The 19650-nt window shown below is 54.8% G+C and overlaps 1 protein-coding gene across 4 annotated transcripts in view; it reads left to right on the plus strand.

Moving 5' to 3' along the window:
• The first annotated feature begins 294 nt into the window (after nt 1-294).
• The window catches only part of LOC120319792 (phospholipid-transporting ATPase ID-like), a 51875-nt gene continuing 32519 nt past the window's right edge, over nt 295-19650 (plus strand). The window contains exons 1-5 of one of the 4 annotated variants that reach the window (XM_039369032.1): nt 295-438; nt 4927-5003; nt 16347-16405; nt 16650-16763; nt 19125-19223. In XM_039369032.1, coding sequence (XP_039224966.1) covers nt 4961-5003; nt 16347-16405; nt 16650-16763; nt 19125-19223 — 315 coding nt within the window. In that variant the 5' untranslated portion in view covers nt 295-438; nt 4927-4960. Of the gene's footprint in view, nt 439-1508; nt 2467-4926; nt 5004-16346; nt 16406-16649; nt 16764-19124; nt 19224-19650 lie in introns of those variants that run through there. The other 3 variants (XM_039369028.1, XM_039369031.1, XM_039369030.1) reach the window with 3 other exon arrangements.

The raw sequence follows: 19650 nt of genomic DNA on the forward strand, positions 1-19650 counted from the left end.
CAACATACACGGGCAGGCGGCAGAGAGCGGGACGAGGGTCTCTCAGCAGAAGGCCTCCGGACGCCCCCGCAGTGCTTTCCGCCAGCACCGGCCCTGCCCGCTTGCTGGGTTTCGTTCCGGCTCCAAGTCCCCGGCCGGGAGCCCGCTCGGCGGCGGCGAAGGAAGCGAAGCGAAAGCACTTTCCTATCGACAGGAAGCAGGGAAAGGACCGGCCAAAACGCCGCGTCCCCACCCCGAGCTGAGCGGAGGAGAGCCGTGAGCGCCCCCGCCCGCCCCGGCCACCGGCTGACAAGGAGGCGACAAGCCGGCCCGAGCTCTGCCGGGCCGTCCGGCAGCAGCGCCCGGAGGCGAAGGGAACGGAGCGCGGGACGCGCGGGAAGGCGGCCGCGTCAGGGAGCGGGCGGCTGCCGGTGCCTGGACGGGGCAGAGCCGCCGACGGTAAGCGACCCCCGGACCCGTGGTGGCCGGACTGCCTGCCAGGAGTAGCGGGGGGAGGCGGGCGGGGTCCCGGGATGCTTCCCCAGAAGAGCCGCTGCTCTCGCCAAAGGGGCGCCCGCGGGGCCCTCGCTCTGGGTTCGCGGGAGGGGCGGCGGCTGAGGCACGAGGGCGGGGCAGGTCGGGCGTCCGGCGGGCATCCGGAGCGCAGCTTCGTGGGGCCCCCGAGAGACAACGCCTTTTCCTCAGGGGCCCCTCCGGCCCTCGCTGGGGAGCAAGCCGTGGCGGGGCGAGGAAGGGGTCGTCATGGGCGCTTCTGGCCCCTTGAAGACCGCACGGGGCGGAACGCAGGCTTGGGGTCGGGCCGGGCAGTGCCGGCCTCTCTTAGGCGGGGGGCACCGGCCGGGCTGCGGGCAGGCACGCTCCGGGACGGGCGTCGGGCAGGAGCGGATCTTGGTTTATCTCCTCAGGTCGGAGCCCCTGAACCGCCCGCGCCCTCTCCCGCCGCTCAGTTTGGCTGGGCTCACGAGGGCGGCCCTGGCCGCTTCCTCTCTCGTCCCCGGAGAATCCGGCCTTGGCGAGCCGCGCAGCCCGAGAGGACCTCCCGGCCGGGCTCCCCTCGGAGGCGCTGAAGCAGCAGCCTGGCCCTCCCTCCCTCTCTCCGCCGAGCTCCGCTGTCCCGCCCCCTCCCCGGATGGCGGTAAACCTTCCAGGAATTGAAGCAAGCGGCCCAAAGCCAGGGAGCGGTGCCCCATGTGGGCCTCCCCGGGCTGCTTCTAAACTTCTCTCCCTAGCAGGATGGGGCACATGCCAAGGAGCGCGACCCCTCCCCAGCTCACGCTAATTCTGTCTCCAGCTGGCATTTCCCCCCCCCCTCAGGCTGCCTGTTGCAGCTCCTGATGTTAGTGGGAGAGCTGGGGGGGGGGGGAGGAAATCTCTCTCCCCCCCCTCCCCCGCTTGGCTTCCCAGCCTGTTTTCCCCGGGAGGACCGAGCAGCTCCTCCCTCCCGAGGCCGCCGGAGAGCTGCTGGCGCTTCCATCTAAGGAGCGGCGCTGGGCGGCCTTGCGAAATGGGCCCCGCGTGTCCCTCGGTCCGGGGTGCCGGGCCAGGGAGACCTGCCGGCCAGCACCGCTGGGAAAGCCTGAGGAGCCTCCTTGGGCTCCTTTGCCCAGAGGGGGATCGGCTGGTCCCGGGATGGGGAGCCCGCTCCCCAAGATAAAACGGGAAGGCAGCGCGGCAACCACGCAAGAGGGGTGGTCGGAAAGAGAAGCAGAAAGGCGCTGCCTTCCACAGCCGCCACTTCCTCCTCTTCGCTCCCAGCCCAGGATCTGACTGTGCAACGTTTTCTGGTCAGGTTGCTGCCCAGATATCAGCGGTGACATTACTGGTGACATTACTGGTGCCGGTGCAGGCCTCCCCCCTCCTCCCCAAGGCAAAAAAAAAAGCAATGGCCTGAGGGATTTCCGCTGCTTTCATGGTGCTGGTTACTGTCCCGCCTGCCTTTGCCAGTTCCTGCAGATGGTGGCATCAACCCAGGCTAAACACAGCTAGCTCTGGAGAGGACAATTCCGGAGTGGGCCTGGCGGGAGGGACATGGTGCCAAGCTGATTTCTTGTAACTTGCCTGGCCTGGGAAGGGGCTCTGTGGGCCTTTCAGGATGAGCCCCCTCCTGCCAAGGGATGAAGTCAGTGGTTGTGTATCACACTTTCTCACAATCGCAAGGTTTGATGAATAAGCCACAAACCCCCATTCCTGGTCTCATTTCCGTGCCTGAGTTTCGTGACCTGCCTGGTGTGGGTAGCATGAGAGAAATCCACCTTCTGCCCACCCCAAACTTTGACCCCCGGAGGGGATGCGGCTTTTGGACTCGTGTTCAGAGTCTCTTTTTGCCCTGTGCTAAAATACTCGGAGCCTGTTTCGTTTTAATTCTGTACGTCTGACTGGAACTGGTAAATATCATTTACTTTCTTCTTGGGCAAAATGAAAGAAGATTAAATAAGCGATATAGAATTGCTTCATGTGTTGGATAAGGTAAACACAATTAAGAGGGATTTAACTATTTATATTTTAAAAGCTCTGCCTCTTTATTCCTTCATGCTGATTTGTGTGAATTTATAGTGTATTCTTGAAGTTCCGAGCAGAAACATTTTTTCAGAATCTCGTATGGAAATGACAGCTAACAGCTATCCGTTGTCAAAGGAGGCTCCCATTTTCTATCATTTCAGGCACATCGCTGGGCGTTTATTTTTAGCACTGGTTTTTCTTGGGGAGGAATTTAGAAAAGCCAGTGTTTACTGCAGCTGATGGGCCATGGATCTGGGGCTTACCCTCCTGCTCTTAAGGCTTTTACATTATACAGGAATGCCATCTAAAAATACCTGGTAGATCTTGATGTGGGGGGGGGGCGGGAAGGGGGGGGCTAGGCAAGGCTTTTCGCTCTGGGCTAGCTGATTTCTGAAGACACTTTACAAAAGTTTGCATAGAACTTAAAGCTGTGTGCAAAGTGGTTCCTGGCATGTTCTTTGCTTTGGCGCCAGTATCTGAGTGGCAGGACAGCTGGACTTGCGTCTTAGCCAGGGGTCCAGGAGGGAATCCATTCAGATTCTGAAGCTGGCCTGTATTTCTAGAAGATGTCGAAGGAAGTGGTGAAACTGACGTTAACTATTTATGTGACCCTGGGGACATGCAGCTCGTAGCACCCGTTCTTGTAAAACAGTGTGAGGGTGCTTTAAAGGATGTAAAATTAGTTACATTTGATCTTAAAGTGAGGTTAATACAAATAAGGTGGATGGACAGACGGATAGACGGACAGACAGATAAGGATAGGGAGGAAGAAGTTTGTTGGGTTGATCTCTGTCCTGCTGTTGACGTTCAGAAGTCAAAGCTAACTCCGGCCTGACCTCATCCTATTTTTCTATTGTTTTTCTGTTGGGGGTTGAACTCCTTAAGTTTGTTAACAGAGTTTGGAATCAATCAATGTCAGCTGAGGTTGGACATGACCTCATACGGCCCCTTCCTCGGTCTCTGGAATCTAGACATCAAGAATTGTAGACTTTTTGTGGGGGAGCAAATGGCCAAGGAAATTATGCAAGCCCAGACAGACAAATTTGCATCTGATTTTCAATGGGAATTATGGATACACATTGTATGCCCTTGATTATTATGCACCACGCAGGACCCAGCGTGGTGCATAATAATAATAATAATAATAATAATAATAATAATAATAATAATGAAGTTGGAAGGGACCTTGGAGGTCATCTAGTCCAACCCCCTGCTCAGGCAGGAAACCCTATAGAAGAGGCTGTCCTTTAAATTCCTGGGCTGGGGGTTGAAATAGGTGGTCTCAGGGACCATGTTCAACTCCAGGACTCCATGAGTTCTGTTGGCTAGGTAAAAGACTCTTTAGTAAAATGGCAAAGGAAAAAAGAGTTATTTTGTGGGTGAAATGTCTGTGGATCTTCTCACTCCTCCAGGCCACGGTTGTCCCTTAGCTGCTTTTGCAAAAGGCCACTGGATTTTCTTGGGTTTTTTTCCCCCTTGAACTGAACTGAAGAAGCTTCTTGGATGAGAAGCAAAATGTGTTCAGGGAAAAAAAAAAAAAAGTTGTGGATGAAATATTTTCCAGTTCTTTTAAAATACTGACAAGAAGTCACATTGTTCATATTGTCACACATATATTTTCCCTGTCAATTTGTATTAACCCTCCCCCAATCTTTAAACATGTTTTGGGGTCAGGGATGTGTGGACAGCAGGAAGGAAGGAGACTGTCCAGAGAAGAAAAAGCAGAAATGGAGAAAGAGAAGTGACATAATACGTTGCAACTGTTTATAATTGTCTTATGTCACTGGTTTGAGATGGGCAACTATAGAAATTTCTACCTGCTCCCATCTTTATTAAGCAATTCATGGCGCTGGTCAGCCAGAGGGGAAGAGGTGCCAGGCCAGGGATGTGAGGCTGGCGATCAGGGAGGGCAGCCAGCAGCCTCACTGGCCATGGGCTGCCCTTCACTCAGCCCCAAAGAGATTCCAGGCTGGCAGAGGGGGGGGGGCTTTTCTTGGACACCCCTAGGGCTGCCAGGAGGGAGAACTTGCAGGGGGTGTAGTGGGTGGGTATGTCAGCAGGGGGGGCTTTGAAGAAATGCGATTCCAGGAGCAGCAGCAATAGGTTTGAGGGCTGGATAGACAGATGTTCTCTTGGCTCAGAAAGAGGTTTCTGCGTCTGCTGCTGGCATGGAGAGCTGGACTGGCACCAAGGTGAGGAAGCCCTCCCCCTATGCCTCTTCCCACCTGGAATAGGACAGGTAGCCCCTTCCTATTTTCAAAGAGCCCCAGAGCAAGCCACCTGCTTGACACAGACCTAGCCAGATGGTGGCAGACAGGTGTAATCGGACCCGCCAGGTGACCTGTGTCTGCCTCCCTCCTCCAGTATGAGCAGAGGGCCCACCAGCCCCTCCAGTGACGTCCCTCTCTCTCTCTCTCTCTGGCCCAGGAGCTGAACTTGTGCTGGTGGGGCTGCTGACGGGATGCCCCTCTTTGCGCCATCTGCGGGCAGGAAGAACTGGAAGGGTGAGTGAGCAGAGTGGCCCCCCTCCAGGATCTCCCCTGCTGCCTTTGCCTTCTGGGGGTTGTGGGGCGGGCTGGGTGTCTGGAAGCCCCATCTATCAGGAGGATGAGGGTATGTGGAGACCCAGAGTGAAGGAGATGTGGCCCGGTGATGAGTGGGCTTTCGAACACCTTTATTGAAGAGACACCAACTCCTGGCCCAAAGGAAACAAGCAGTGTGTGTGTGTGTGTGTGCGCGCGTGCGCGTGTGTACCTGCAGAATATTTGTCTTTCTCTGAAAGCATCACAACATCACCCTGGACTTTGCCCTCTCCAGCAGGACTATGGGAGGATGTTCTGGCAGGCCTTTGTTTGGGCAAAATTCCCCCGTTTTCTTCCATCGTCCCTCTTCTGCAGAAGTTCAGAATCAGGCCCTTCCCCTGGGCATCATGCGCGTAGGTGAAGGCCAAGGTGAGGGGGGGAGGATCACGGGCCAGTCGTAGTCCAGAAAGGCAAGGCCTGGGAGAGTTTGAGTTTGCAGGATCCGCTGAGGAAGCTCCACAGAGCAGGGGGAGAGCAGGGCAATGCCAGTGCGGTTCCCAGGGTCGCGTGCTCCATGCTGTGAGTATGGCCAGAGAACGACAATCTTTGTTCACACTGAATGTCGTCACCTGCAAGAGTCCCATTCTTCCCGGGGGGGCGGGGGGGGGCTGTGGTCGTGCTTACACCAGGGCACACCCTAAATGCCAAACCCGACTTCCTTCCTGCTGCCTCTGCTCTGCTCAAAGTCACCCAGAGGTTTGCCAGGGGATTCAGCTCATCCTACTGCTCTTCTGATCAAATGTCCAGGGGAGCAGAAGACCCCTTGGGACTGGATGTCCTGAGGACTTTTCCATCTCCTTCCTTGTGGGGTTGGCGTGAAGGCAGCCCAGAGGGATGGACGGGGGGGGGGTCAGCCTGGCCACCTCTACAGCTAGATTTTACAAGCAGGAACTGGGGAGCCCTCTGCCCCTCCCAATTGGGGTACCCCAAAGAGGAGGCCCTCCCTGTTCTTCTCCCCCCTTTCATAGTCACCTTGGATGATAGGGAGCCTTTTTTTCGTGAGAAGGAGACTCCCACAAGCAGGAGCCCAAGAGGAAGCCACCCCACAACTGCTATCACCTGAGCTGCTTCTGGAGCTCCTGGTCTGGCCCCATTCCTGGGCTCTGCAGCCCCCCCCCACAAGGGGGACAGGAGGCGGGAGCTCCTGTGAACACCCTTTTTGCCTCACATCCTGCAGGCTCTGTGAGGCCAAAGCCCCACACCTGTCCTCCCTCACTGTGGCCATTGAGCCACTCTGGATTTCAGAAGGCCCGTGTGACCTGAAGCCCTTGGCATTTCAGGGTGTTGCTTAAACGGGCAGGTAGATCCTTCTTTGAAGGGCAGCCATTCCCTGCCCTCAGCTCAGCCCCCTGCAAATGCCAGGGAAGGGTGGGGGGAGCATGGGATTGGCAGTTCCTCCTCCTCAGCTGGTCCTGCAGAAGGAGGGGTCCTGCAGTGCTGGGGCAGGGAGGGGGGGGGGTCATCACATCCGTTGACTTGATCTGCAGAGGGTCTTCCCTCAAGAGTCCCAACCCCACAAAGCATCTTTTTGAGTGAGGTTTTTATTTCTTTGTTTTTGCAAACCTCCATCAAAATGCAGGGGGCAGAACTAGTAAGTTGGATTTGTACATTTGTGTCTGCACTTGAAGAATTTGTGAGGTGATGTCCTGAAAATAGATGGTTGAAACCACTCCCTCCTCCCCCAGCTCTTGAGGCACTGGGGGGGGCTAGACCCGAATGGGGGGGGGTGTCTCTCCTTCTTGCGGGAACTGAATCAAGTGTTTGTGAGGAACAAGGAAACTGCCAGAGAGTGGCTGATCCATTGCTGTGCCAGCCGCCTGCAAAGGGGACCCAGGCCAATGCCCAGAAAGCCCCTTTGGGGGCCCATATGTGCCCCCAAATTTCCAGACTGCCACCAGCCCTCCTCCCCCTCGGCTCCTTCCATAGAGACTTGTCCTGGCCCTGTTGGGGGAAGCCAGGAAAGGGGCATTGTTGTCTGAGTCACACCTTGCTTTGTCCAGGGCAGCCCTCAGTCTGGCAGAGAGGAAGTGATCACAAGTGATTTGGAGCCACATAAGCCCTGGTGTGAAGCAGCCCTTCCCTCCCCCAGTGTGCCCAGGAATCCGTTGCTTGTATTCCCAGCTGATCCCAGATTTCTCAAGCTCCTGAGACAAACACAAGCCGAGTTTCCCACTTGGAATACTGCACACACTTGGAATACTGCATCCAGTTTTGGTCACCGCAATGTAAAAAAGATGTTGAGACTCTAGAAAGAGTACAGAGAAGAGCAACAAAGATGATTAGAGGTCTGGAGGCTAAAACATACAAGGAACGGTTGCTGGAATTGGGTACGTCTAGTTTAATGAAGAGAAGGATGAGGGGGGACATGATAGCATCCTTCTAATATCTCAGGGGCTGCCACAAAGAAGAGGGAGTCAAGCTATTTTCCAAAGCACCTGAAGGCAGGACAAGAAGCAACAAATGGAAACTAACCAAGGAGAGAAGCAACCTAAAACTAAGAAGAAATTTCCTAACAGTTAGAACAATTAATCAGTGGAACAACCTGCCTCCAGAAGTTATGAATGTTCCAACACCGGAAGTTTCTAAGAAGAGATTGGACAACCATTTATCTGAAATGGTATAGGGTTTCCTGCCTGAGCGGGGTTGGACTAGATGACCTCCAAGGTCCCTTCCAACTTTACTATTACTACTACTACTACTACTACTATTACTACTACTACTACTTTGGGAAGCAGCAGGAACAGGCTGTCAGGACCCCCAAACCCTCCTCTCTTTCCTTGGCCATATATTCTGTTTTTGGGGCTTGCCATTCTGTTGGGGGGAGGGGGAGCTTGCATGTACTTGGCATAACTTTCGCTTTCTATATTCCCCTCCTACGTCCGCCCCCTTGAGATAGGAATGGGTCTCCCTTTGTCAGGGAGAGAAACGAAACTGGAGACGACCACTGAGATGCGCGCCAACTGTGCCAGTTACCCGCTCATTGGACCACCTGTGGATTGGCTGGGTTTCAAATGAACATTATGACTTTGATGGGAGGAGGAATATTGCTTGCTTAACTATACCGTTTCGGCGGGCTTTTCCCCAGATCTCGCCTTGACTTCCCCACTGTCACTGAGCCCTCATAAAGGTATCCACAGGCTGTTCATTTTTGGACCCTTGCCCTGTTTTCTGAAAGGGGCACCTGCTAGGAGCCAGTCCAGCCCAAAGACCTGGAGGTGGCTGAGAAGTGGGAGAGCCGTGTAGCCCAACAGGCGTGGAAGCGGATTTCTTTGTGGGTTAAACCACAGGCAGAAACCCCTGGCTCGTGTGACCCGGGGGCCACTGATGGGAAGGGCTTTGCGCCCTCCCTTGGGGGGTCTTGGGGGCCCAGTGTGCCTGCCGCCCACTTGTGGGCAGCATTGCAGCCCTCTGTCTTCCAGCTGACCCTTCTCTCCCTCCAACTGTCACCAACTGACTCTCCCTCGGATTCTCCACAGCATTCCAGCCCCCCCCCCGCAGACCCTCGCTGCTTCTCTGGGCCCCAGGGTGTGGGTGCATCACCCATTCCCCCCCACCCACCCTGGGCTGAACCAGCCAGCTGCTGTGCTGACCATGCGGTCCCCCCACCCGACACCTCGACTGCCTGGGGTGCCGGCGGCAGGCTGGACATGACCCCTCCGGAGAGTCCCAGGTTGAGAACCCCAAGCGTGGCCCCAGGAACTGGTGAGCAAAGAGGGGGAGGCGGGAGGGGAGGCGGGGGCCCAAGAGGAGGAAAAGCCCGTTCTGCCCCCCCTCCAAGACCCAACCTGAGCCTTCATTGGTCTGGAAGGGGGAGGGGCCTCAGCATGAATGGGGGAGAGGCTGCTGGTCTGCCCTTCCCAACTGACTTCTGTGCCAAAAGAGGTGGAGAAGGGATCAGCAAATAGAAATATGGACACCCCCCAGCTCTACTCTGATCCCATTTGTGCCATGGGAAGGGAGCACCGAGGCCATCTTGAACCCACCTTGCTGGGGGTCCCTGGGGGAAATAGTAACCATGGTCCTCACCCAGAAGGGCCACCATCAAGACTCAGGCCGAGACTCCTGGAAGAGATCCCTAGAGCAGCTTCCAGTGCAGCCCCCACCCTCAAGGCTTTTGGAAGCCAATGTGGGGGGGGGCTTCCTACTTTCCCCTTTGGCCACCACCCGCCTTCCTCCCAAAGGGTTCTTGGCCAAAACGACAAGCAGTTGTGTGGTTTCCCACACTTGGGAGTCAGTCTGAGGGCTGCAGACTTCCTGCTTGCCCATTCAACCTGCCCCCCCCAGCAGCAGCCAAAGCAGCCAGTCAGTTTCCTGCTTTTCTTTCGGAAAGAACGACTTTCCAACTACTTTCCTTGGAGGCAAATAAATTGGTGAGGAAGGTCCAGACTTGGAAAACCCCACTTGCCCGTCAGCCTAAAGGGCCAGCCCCCCTCCCTTCCTCGCTGGGAACGGGTGTGCCTCGGGCCTTTGGCTGTGGAGCCCCTGTACAGGGAGGAGGCCATTGGTTGGCAATTCCCACCCACCCCTCCCGAAGAGGGAGAGCCCTGTCTGTTTAGGCCAGGGGTAGGCAACCTTGGCTCTTTTATGACTCGTGGACTTCAACTCCCAGAATTCCTGAGCCAGCATGGCTCAGCTTGGAAACCTCTCTCTTTCCCCTCAGCATGTCTGGCTCAGGAATTCTGGGAGTTGAAGTCCCCGAGTCATAAAAGAGCCAAGGTTGCCTACCCCTGGCCTAAGGCAAGAGTCTTGCAGCACCTTGTTTGATCAAAGCCTGCCACTCAAAAGTCTCACCCTCACCCTAACCACCCATGTCAGAGAGCTGCAGCCCCTGAAAGCCACCTGAAACAAGGCAGAAAAGATGCTGCTAGCTCCTTCTCAGTACTCCCTTGGGGAGTCTTGTTGTTGTTGTTGTTAATTGTGAAGTCGTGTCCAACCCATCGCAACCCCATGGACAACGTTCCTCCAGGCCTTCCTGTCCTCTACCGTCTTCTGGAGTCCATTTAAGCTCACGCCAATTGCTTCAGTGACTCCATCCAGCCACCTCATTCTCTGTCGTCCCCTTCTTCTGTTGCCTTCAATCTTTCCCAGCATCAGGCTCTTCTCCAGTGAGTCCTTCCTTCTCATTAGGTGGCCAAAGTATTTGAGTTTCAACTTCAGGATCTGGCCTTCTAAAGAGCAATCGGGGTTGATCTCCTCTAGGACTGACCGGTTTGAACGCCTTGCAGTCCAAGGGACTCGCAGGAGTCTTCTTTAAGGGGGGAGTCTCCCCCCCTTAAACCCTGGACTCTAGCAAGGTGCAGGCCAGGCGTGGCTTGGGCCTTGCTCTGAGGCCACAGCTGCATCCGGTCCCAACTCAGTGCTGATTCCTCCCTCCCAGAGATGCATCCCACGTGTTGCCCCCCCCCAACCCACTTGAGATCTCTTTGCAGGAATGCGAGGGTGGGGTGGGGGAATCCTCCTGCCCCAGGAGGGGAGGGCAGGAAGATGTTTCCGCACCTGCCGCATACCAGCCCAGGGACAGCCCCTGGTTTTGGGTCCCTCAGAGAAGGGAGGTTGAGGGGGTATTTCAAGGGGGCCCTGGGGTTTGTTGGGGGGGGCAGAGAATGGCGCCCTCAATCTTCAAGGAGAAGGGCAGTCTTTGGGCTGGACTGGACAGAGTGGGCAAATGGCAGAGGGTGCAAGCATCGGAGTGAAGAGGCTCCTCCTCCTGCTGTTGCCAAATGGAAGGGGGCAAACTTTCAGGCAGCCCAGATAAGAAAGCCGTGCCATTCCCCCCATCAGCAAGAATCCCAGGTGCGGGAAGGCATCCCTCTGGAGTGCCTCTTCCTCCTGGCCCATGGGGGGGGGAATCGCTCCCACTATTTGCTGGCAGAAAGCCATCAGCCTCCCTCCCCCCACCGTTCCAGGCCAAGAAGACAGCAGGCAGGAGCATGGGTGCACCCTACTTTTAATATGTGGCACAGGTCCATCACCCATAAAAGCAGGCAGAGCTTCCAAGCATCAGGGTGGCTGCAGTCACCCTGGCTGGAGACATTCCCGTGCCAGGAGCAGCCTTGCTGCTATGCCCCCAAAGCCTTGCCCACCTGCGGATCGAGCCCCTTGTGCCCAACCAGCCAAGGGGCATTGGAACTGGCATGGCTTGGCAGTACAGGGGAGGGAGGGCTAAGGGAGTGGTGGGTGGGTGGCAATATGAAGGAAGGAAAGGAGCTTTGTGGCAAGTGTTGAAGCCGAGAAGGGACGGTGACTCACAATTTCACCCTGTGTTGAGTTGTGTGAGTGAGGCTGTGAATCACTTTCAGTTCTCCTCTCACGCCTTCACAAGCAGGACTGGAAGCTACCCATAGGTTCCCCCTCTTTGTGAGTGAGGGACCCCCACCACCGATGACCCGCAGGCCTAGTATTTCCTGTGGAGCACTTCAGGAGAGGGGGAAGTCAATGGGCACCTGTGTCCTCCCTTCTATTTATACAAGCTGTGCCATCTGTAGTGCTGGGGGCGGCGGTGTGTGTGTGGGAAGGCCTATTCAGCTGCTTGCCTGGGAGGTCTGTGTGGGACCAGTCACCAAAAGGGCGGTGGAGGCAAAACAGAAGAGAAATCCTGGGATTTTTCCCGATTTCACCCTCTCCAGTGCTGGAGTTGAAACGCCAAAATCCCTTGGGTGGGATTCTGTCCTGCTTTTCCTAACGGGCAGGCAGGTGATGAAGCTGCACAGAGGACTGATTCCTCTGCTCCTCTGAATGTGTCCTCTCCCATCTTTGGACACCACCACGGTGTGTGTGTATGTCTGTGTGTATTTATGACACCAGAGACACAAGCAACAAAAGGCAGCTTTGCTGTCTTCCCCTGGACATGAGAACCTGGGACCACCCTAATTTCTGCCCTGTGCCAAAAGGCTTGTCTGATCTTGGGGAGAGGTGGATATGTGTGGGGTGGGCTATGGGGGAACTGCCAGCCTGCTCTTGCTTGCTGGGGAATCTGCAAGCGGACCAGGCTGCTGTGGCAGGCCAGAACTGGTCTGGAAGAGCTGAAGGCCATCACTTATTGGAAGCTAAAGAGACCCAGTTCTGCTTCTGGGGCCTGGGTGCTGGTGGAGAGGCCACAAGGGCTGCTGAAACTGGACTCAGGAGGGCCCCTAGACCAGCATGGGAACAGATGATGTGCCTCTGAGTGTGTGCCAACACTGTGTTTTCCCATATTGTTGCATGATCTAGTTGAGACTTACATCACCAGGATGGTGATGCCCTTGCAAAACCTGAATAATGATTGACCACTCCCTGGAGAGCGGCCTTGATCCCCTGGAGGTCAGCGGGATCCGTTCCTGGACATTGTTCTGCGTGGGTTGAGTTTGCATTGTGGTAATAAAAATGGCTGGAACCCTTTTTTTTTCTCCCAGCAATATGTTGTGTGAACCCCTGCTGAAAGTGGGGGGGGCGGGCTGCCTCACTGTTGTAATTTTTTTTATTATTATTGCAAGCCACCTGGAACAGGAGTCTCCAACCCTGGCAACTTTACAACTTGTGGACTTCGTGGCTGGCTGAGGAATTGTGGGAGTGGAAGTCCACAAGTTGTACAGCGGCCAAGGTTGGAGACCCCTGACCTGGAAGCCAGCAGCAACAGAGTTATCAGCACCTTAAATGGAATCATAGCTGGACTTCTTATTTAGAAGCTGAACTCTCCCACAGGCATCTGTGCTATTTTGGGGACTCTTACAAGCAGCAGCATAATAATTCCTTTCTTCCTTCCTTCGGAGAATTAACTGCTGCTTTAGAGTCAGCAGCATTAATAAATCCCTTGGCCCAAGAGGCCTCCTTCCTAAGCCGGAGTCTGCCCAGTGAGCAGCTCTTCCTGTTCACACTGGGACCAGGATAGATCAGGGTCTGCCCTCCCAGCTGCTACTGCTACATTTAAAAGTGAGGCAGGGGCACTTATGGAAGCAAATGCTGCCTCAACCCAGAGATAACTTCAAAGGAAGCCCTGGGACATGGGAGGGAGGGAGGCTGAGTACTTATTCTTGGGGACTGAAATCCCAACTGGACTGGCCTCTGCAGTGTCCCTTCCCCACCTTGTGCTCATCATAGTTGGAAGTTGATGTTGGATGAAGACTCACCCTGTGTTTCAACCATAACAGACCTCTGCCTCCCTCCCAGCCATGTTTCCAGAAGCAACTTTCTCTTCTGAACAATCAGGGGTGATACGATAGCTGTCTTTTCAGTGCAATGAGGGGCTTCACGGAGAAGAGGGGGGGTCAACCTATTCTCCAAAGCACCTGAATGCAAAACAAGAAGCGATGGATGGAAACTAATCAAGGAGAGATCCAAGCTAGAATTAAGCAAAAATTTCCTGGCAGTTAAAAAAATTAATCGGTGGAATGGAAGTTGTGGGTGCTCCATCACTGGAGGTTTTCAAGAAGAGACTGGACAGACATTTATCTGGGATGGTATAAAGCAGACATGTCAAACACAAGGCCCGGGGGCGGGATCCAGCCCGTGAAGTGGTTTCATGTGGTCCGCGAAGCCATCCTGGAAACAGTGAGGGAACGGCCCCCGCTGCCTTGGCCCTGGCCCAGGTCGGCCGGGAGCCAATGTACAATTTTGTGGTGGCCATCTATGCTGAAACGCATTCAGTCTTAGCTCCACAAGGCCGTCTGGAAACAGCGAGGAACCAGCCCCTGCCACGTCCACCCCGCCCCCTGGGTGCATGCTGGGAAGGTGTCACCCTTTATGAGGAATGAAGAAATGCACCATGCCTTGGTGTTTGCCTTGGTCCCACCCCCTTCTGCCAGAGACCCTCAGATTTGTCCCACTCCTGCCCAGGCCCCCACAGGCACCCCTGACGTGAACGATGTGGAGCTGGCCACACCCATCCAGTAAGCCACACCCACTCCATCCACGCCCACCCAGTAGGCCACACCCACCCAGTAGGCCACACACACCCCGAGGACAACCGCAGTGCTGATGCAGCCCTCAATGAAATTGAGTTTGACACCCCTGATATAAAGTCTCCTGCTTGGGCAGGGGGCTGGACTACTAGAAGACCTCCAAGGTCCCTTCCATCCCTAGGATTCTATTCTTTCTGTCCAGATGTTCTTCCAGCAGAGAACTAAACCATCAGGGTGGGATGGAACAGAACGGCGTGTTCTTTCTTTTGGCTAAAAGCTGGATGGCCGCCTTCCCAATGGCTGGACGTGAGCATTCCTCTCTAGGTTTACTGCGCTTCTCTGCCAGATCATTTGGAAGGATCGTGTCCTCCAGCCCGTCCCACTCACCCCCTCGGCTGGAACCTGGCCCTATGCCTGACAAAGCCCCCAAGTTGTTTTGCTGAACAGCCCTACCGGGTGCCATTTTGCCCAGCTCCTCCAGGCCAGGCAGAAGCCAGAGAAGGGACGGCGGCTTCTTTGTTTCCCGGAGAATTTGGGGCAACTCCAGGCAGGGCCTCCTCCATCTGGGACTGCGAGATGGAGGGTCCTCAGCCGCCTGGGTGCCCCCTCCCTCTCGCAGGACTCTGCAGGTCCCTGTGCATCGCTGTCAACCCTTGGGGCAAATTTCCAGGGCAGCCACTGTCCTTCTGGCGCTTGCAGCTTCATGATTTGGGCAAAGGGAGCTGAGCTGCTTTCTATTTTCAGTCTCCTGTCAGAATCTCTGCATTTCCGAGAGGACGCCTCAGCTGACAGTGGAGTGTTTCTGGCATCACTAAAGTCTTGCTTAATTAACATTCAGCCCCAGAAACATCCTGCAAAGTTTTGTGGCTAGTTTTTGAAACTTTTTGAATTGCGTTGTCTGATTGATGTTTTTCCGTAGGCGAAGCAGCTGGAAACTTTGTGCATGTACATGTGTGGTTTCCTTTCTACATTTTTACTCTCTTTGCTGGCTTGATTACTTTTACAAATTCTCCCCCAATAACCAAGCAAGCCAGTCAAGCCCAGGGTGACCTCCCCCCCCCAGCCCCAATCAGGCTCCCAGGGAGCATCTATTGCATATGGAGAGTCCACCAAGCTTCTGCCAATCAATGCATCATTATCAGATCTGTCTCTTGTCTCCCAGCACAGCACAAAATGCAGCGGAATATTTGTTCATTTTTGTTAGGCGGTGAGCTAGTTTAAGAAAGATGGGGGGGGGCTTCAAGTGAAGCCCCCTTGAGGAAGAGCCTGACTCCCTCCTTCTGTCAGTCTCTTTGGCAATGCCATGGCTTCCCCCCCATCTTCCCCTGGTTTTCAAGGCTGGTACTCCAGCTGTGGGGGTGCGGGGGTGGGTGGGTTTCCAAAAGCAACTGGGGAGATTTTGTCCAGAAACCATAAGGCTGGTCCTGACAGATAGTTAGCCAGAGATCAGTTACTGCAGAATCCGCTGCCATCCTGGGTGTGGGTGTGTGGGTGGGTGTGCTCTGCAGTGGCTGATCTGAGAGGATCTGCAATGATTCTGCAGGGAGGCTTGTGCGATGGGCTTGGGAGGGTCCCTCTGCTGGGGAGGGGATGTATACATGAAGGGGCTTGCCTTGTTCCAGGCCCTGCAGCAAAATGACACCCCAAGACTCCCTTGACCTCAGTTGCCTCTTGGAAAAAGTATACCCGATACAGAGCTGCCCCCCCCCAAAAAGTCCTGCCCAGCACTGCTTGATCAGGGGGCATAACACCTTCCTCCCAAGATGGGACCCCTCCCTGCCACAATGCCCCCTCACATCTGCTCCCTGGCTTTCCCATGTCTCTTGCGCTGCTTCCCGGGGAAGTCATCAGGCTGCCCCCCCCTCACTACTGGCGGGACAGTTTTGTTTGTTTGCTTATTAAATTTATTTTGTTTTGTTTGTTGAATTTATTTGCTGCTCATCTCCCTGCAAGGAGCTCCTCCCTCTGTGGGAATTCCTGTGTGGGCCTGAGCTTCAGGGAAGTAGAAGCCACCTGAATGCTGCACAGAGGCAGACTCTGTGTGTGTGTGTGTGTGTGTGTGTGTGTGTGTGTGTGTGTGTGGATCAGAAGGAAAGCCACAAGATTTGGGCCCCGAAGGGCATCATTGTGGCTTCCAGATTTCTGGAGGCAGCAGAAGGGGGACAAATAAGTTCACTGAAAATTAGCCAGGCCTGCTGGCTGGGGGCGGAGGGAGGGGCTGGCTGTCTACCCACCCTCCTGGGCTGCCTTCCTTCTCCTGAATGTTGCACCGCAATGCCCCCCCACCCCAGCCAAGAGGTGGGAGGGCACCGGGGGCCCCATGCCAGTCTTGCCACCTGCTGCCTCACCCTCCCCGTCCTGGTACTTAACTCCCACGCTTGCCTTGCAGAGGAGGAGCGGTGCCTGCGGGCAAACGACCGGGCCTTCAACCTGCAGTTTGATTATGCTGTAAGTAACCAGCCCCCCCCCCCCGCCGACACCCATTCCTTCCCCTCCCCGTGGCAGAGACAGGGGAGCTGAGGGCCTGTTGGAACAGGACCCTGGGGGTGGCAATGCCCTTTCTCTCCTCTTTGCCACCCAGACCCTTCGTGAGGGGTTCCTTGCCCACTCAGCCCTCCAGCATTTCATCGGGGGAGGGGTGAGTCGTGCTACACCTCTCCTGCCCTTCTCACAGGCTGTCTTCCGTCCACAGAAAAACTCCATTAAAACCTCCAAGTACAACCTCTTCACCTTCCTGCCTCTCAACCTCTTCGAGCAATTCCAGCGCATCGCCAATGCCTACTTCCTCATCTTGCTCATTCTGCAGGCAAGTCTTCCCTTCGGGCTCCCTTCTGGCAGGGCTGTGGGGAGGGATAAGGGGGTGGGCACCTGAAAGAGGGGGCACTGTCTGGGGAGGACCCTGAGAACATCCATGGATGCGCTGGCTCCTTCCCTTCTGCAGAACAAAGGTTGACCGAGTGGCTCTTGGCAGTCCTCCATCTCACTTGCCCAGTGGGAGAAGCCGTTTCCCTCTTTGGCTCTCTGCCCTTTCCTGCCCAGCAGCAATGTCCAGCCCCCGCAGCAGAGGCTGCCTCCCTCCACTTGTAGACTCTGCCACCCATCGGGGGTCCTCAAGGGAACTGCTCTTCCTGCTCCATTTCCAAGAGTTGGGCTTCCCCTGAGGACAGGACCCGGCCACTTGTAAGAAGGACATAGGTGAATAATAACCACTCCTAGTCCTTGACCTACCACAGGGGTTCTCAACCTTGGTAACTTTAAGACTTGTGGACTTCAACTCCCAGAATTCCTCAGCCAGCAAAGCTGGCTGAGGAATTCTGGGAGTTGAAGTCCACAAGTCTTAAAGTTGCCAAGGTTGAGAACCCCTGACCTACCACCATTCGGTCAGTGACTATTCCAGGTTAAGATGGCGCTGAACGAATGATGGTTACAACCGGTCCTCACAGTTCTGGCTGTCCCAGAACCCACCACATCTTCTAATCTTGATCTGGGTGCTTGGCAACCCATTCACACCTACCACTAGTTGCCAGTTTGCAATGGGGAAGGTGGCAGGTTGTTGGTGTAGATCTCCCCCTTATCACTCACACTCACACTGCACTGGCCACTTGTGCCACCCCACACACCTTCCCCAATTCTCCCTGCAACCCACAGATTCCCTGACCACTGAACCACCTTGCACAATCTCTCCAGCCTGCGCGTCACCTCTTGTGAACTCTTTTTACACGTCGTCTCTTGCATTTTACCCATGCTGTGCTTTTTGGGTACCCTCCCTGAGTCTCCCCTCTCCCCTGCTCCCCCACCCCTTCACTCACTCACTCACTCCCCCCCACCCAGCAGCAGCAGCCGTGTATTTCTCTGCCTGCAAGCCTGGGACCTGCAACTTCCTGCCTACTCCCCTACTTCCTTGTGAGAAATGGACAGGAAGTTGCTTCAGCCAATGATCGTGGGATTCAGTTAACAACAACAATTGTGACTGTAGGGATTGCCATCACTAAGTGATGCTATTGCGCTTAACGACCGCTAAGGTGACCAGCTTTTTTACAATGAAAAGGAGGACACAAATAAATTGAAGAAAAAAATATCGTGAATAAAAGAAACATGTTATTCATTGCAACAATAATACAGACAACTTGCATGTGCAAAGTTTGCCAGCCAGGTGTTTCGGCGCGCTCAGCAGCAATTCCTATTGGCTTTCGAAAGCCAATAGGGGGAGTAGCACAGCTCATGCAAAAGTTGAAAAAAAAACCCATCAAAAAAAAGGTGCCAGAACGCCATTCTGAGCGTTCTATGAGGGGAAAAAAAGCCCTGCAGATTAGACTTCAAATATCGAAACGGAGGACATGAAAGAGGACACTTTTTGAGGGAGGACAGAACTTAACAAAAGGAAGACTATCCTCCCTAAAGGAGGACGGTTGGTCACTTTACGACCGCATCACTTAGCAATGGAAATTCCAGACCCGATTGCTGTCATAAGTCAAAGATTTTTAATTTCTGTTTGTGGGGAGCTGCTTCGCTCAGTTGGATGAACTTTTATCTGTCTTCTGAGTTTCAGACGCACTGCTCCAACCTTCTTCAGTTTTCTCAGAACAAGCTGGGGAGAAGGGCTTGGCGGTTTTCCCACAAATTGTCAAGCGTGCCACAACATCTGCCGGTCCCCCCCTTCTGCTCCATTCTTTTTTACTTTTGTTTCTCCGGGCACCATTCACAGAACAACTTTTATGCCTCCTCCTCTTTTGATTAGTCACATATGTTGTACACAACTTCCCCTTGAGCGGTTGTGTGGCTAACCTCCAGTTGGCTCCCCTCCGTTTGTTCACACACGAGAACTGGCCGCCTTGTCCCCTTCTGGGGCCTCTATGGCGGTTCTGCTTTGGCAGCAGAGAGCAACCCCGTACCCTGTCCAAGGGACCATTGGCGACTCTCTTGCAATCCACTTCTCCTCAGTGGACTCTGCTGCGGCCTTCTCCTCAGCCGGCCTCCTTCATGCTCTCCAGACACAGGGAAAGCGGAATAGAGGTGTCCATTGAAAGCCGTGGGGGAAAGGCCAGTTTCCAGGCTTGGTCTCTTCTTGCTGTGGGTCTTCGAAGTCGGCCCTTCTCTGCCTGCCAAATCCAGGTGGAAAAATCCCTGCAAGCTTTGTGGGCATCCTGATTTTTCTCTCTCTTTGCAGCTCATCCCTGAGATCTCCTCCCTCTCCTGGTTCACTACCGTGGTGCCCCTGGTCTTGGTCCTGACCGTGTCCGCAGTCAAGGATGCCATGGATGATGTTGTAAGAGCCTGGTAGCGATACCCATCAGGGCTTTCCCCGTGCCCAACTGACTGCATTAACCCTCAGCTGGGCCCAAATCCACATTGAAATCATCCCAAAGCAGCTGGGACCGATCTCCTGCCTTTGTTTCCAGAAGGAGGCGCCAGCAACAGACAAGACTTCCTCTGTCTCTGGGGGCGGGGGGGGGAGAGGCAAGGGGGCATATGAAAGAGCCTTTAGAGCAGTGGTTCTCAACCTTTTTAATGCCGCGACCCCCCAACTGGTCGTAAGTCGAGAACTACTCAACCAGTCGTAAGTCGAGGACTATTCAACTGGTGCAGCACCGTTTGCAGAATGGGACTTTTGGCGGGCTCAGCAGGGCAGAGACAGCTGGACAATTCCTATTGGCTTTTGAAAGCCAATAGAATTAGACTCTATTCAAGAGAGT

The sequence above is a fragment of the Crotalus tigris genome, unplaced genomic scaffold (genome assembly GCF_016545835.1).
Source record: "Crotalus tigris isolate CLP2741 ecotype Arizona unplaced genomic scaffold, ASM1654583v1 scf7180000020963.25688851:1431469, whole genome shotgun sequence".
In the NCBI taxonomy this organism is placed as follows: domain Eukaryota; kingdom Metazoa; phylum Chordata; class Lepidosauria; order Squamata; family Viperidae; genus Crotalus; species Crotalus tigris.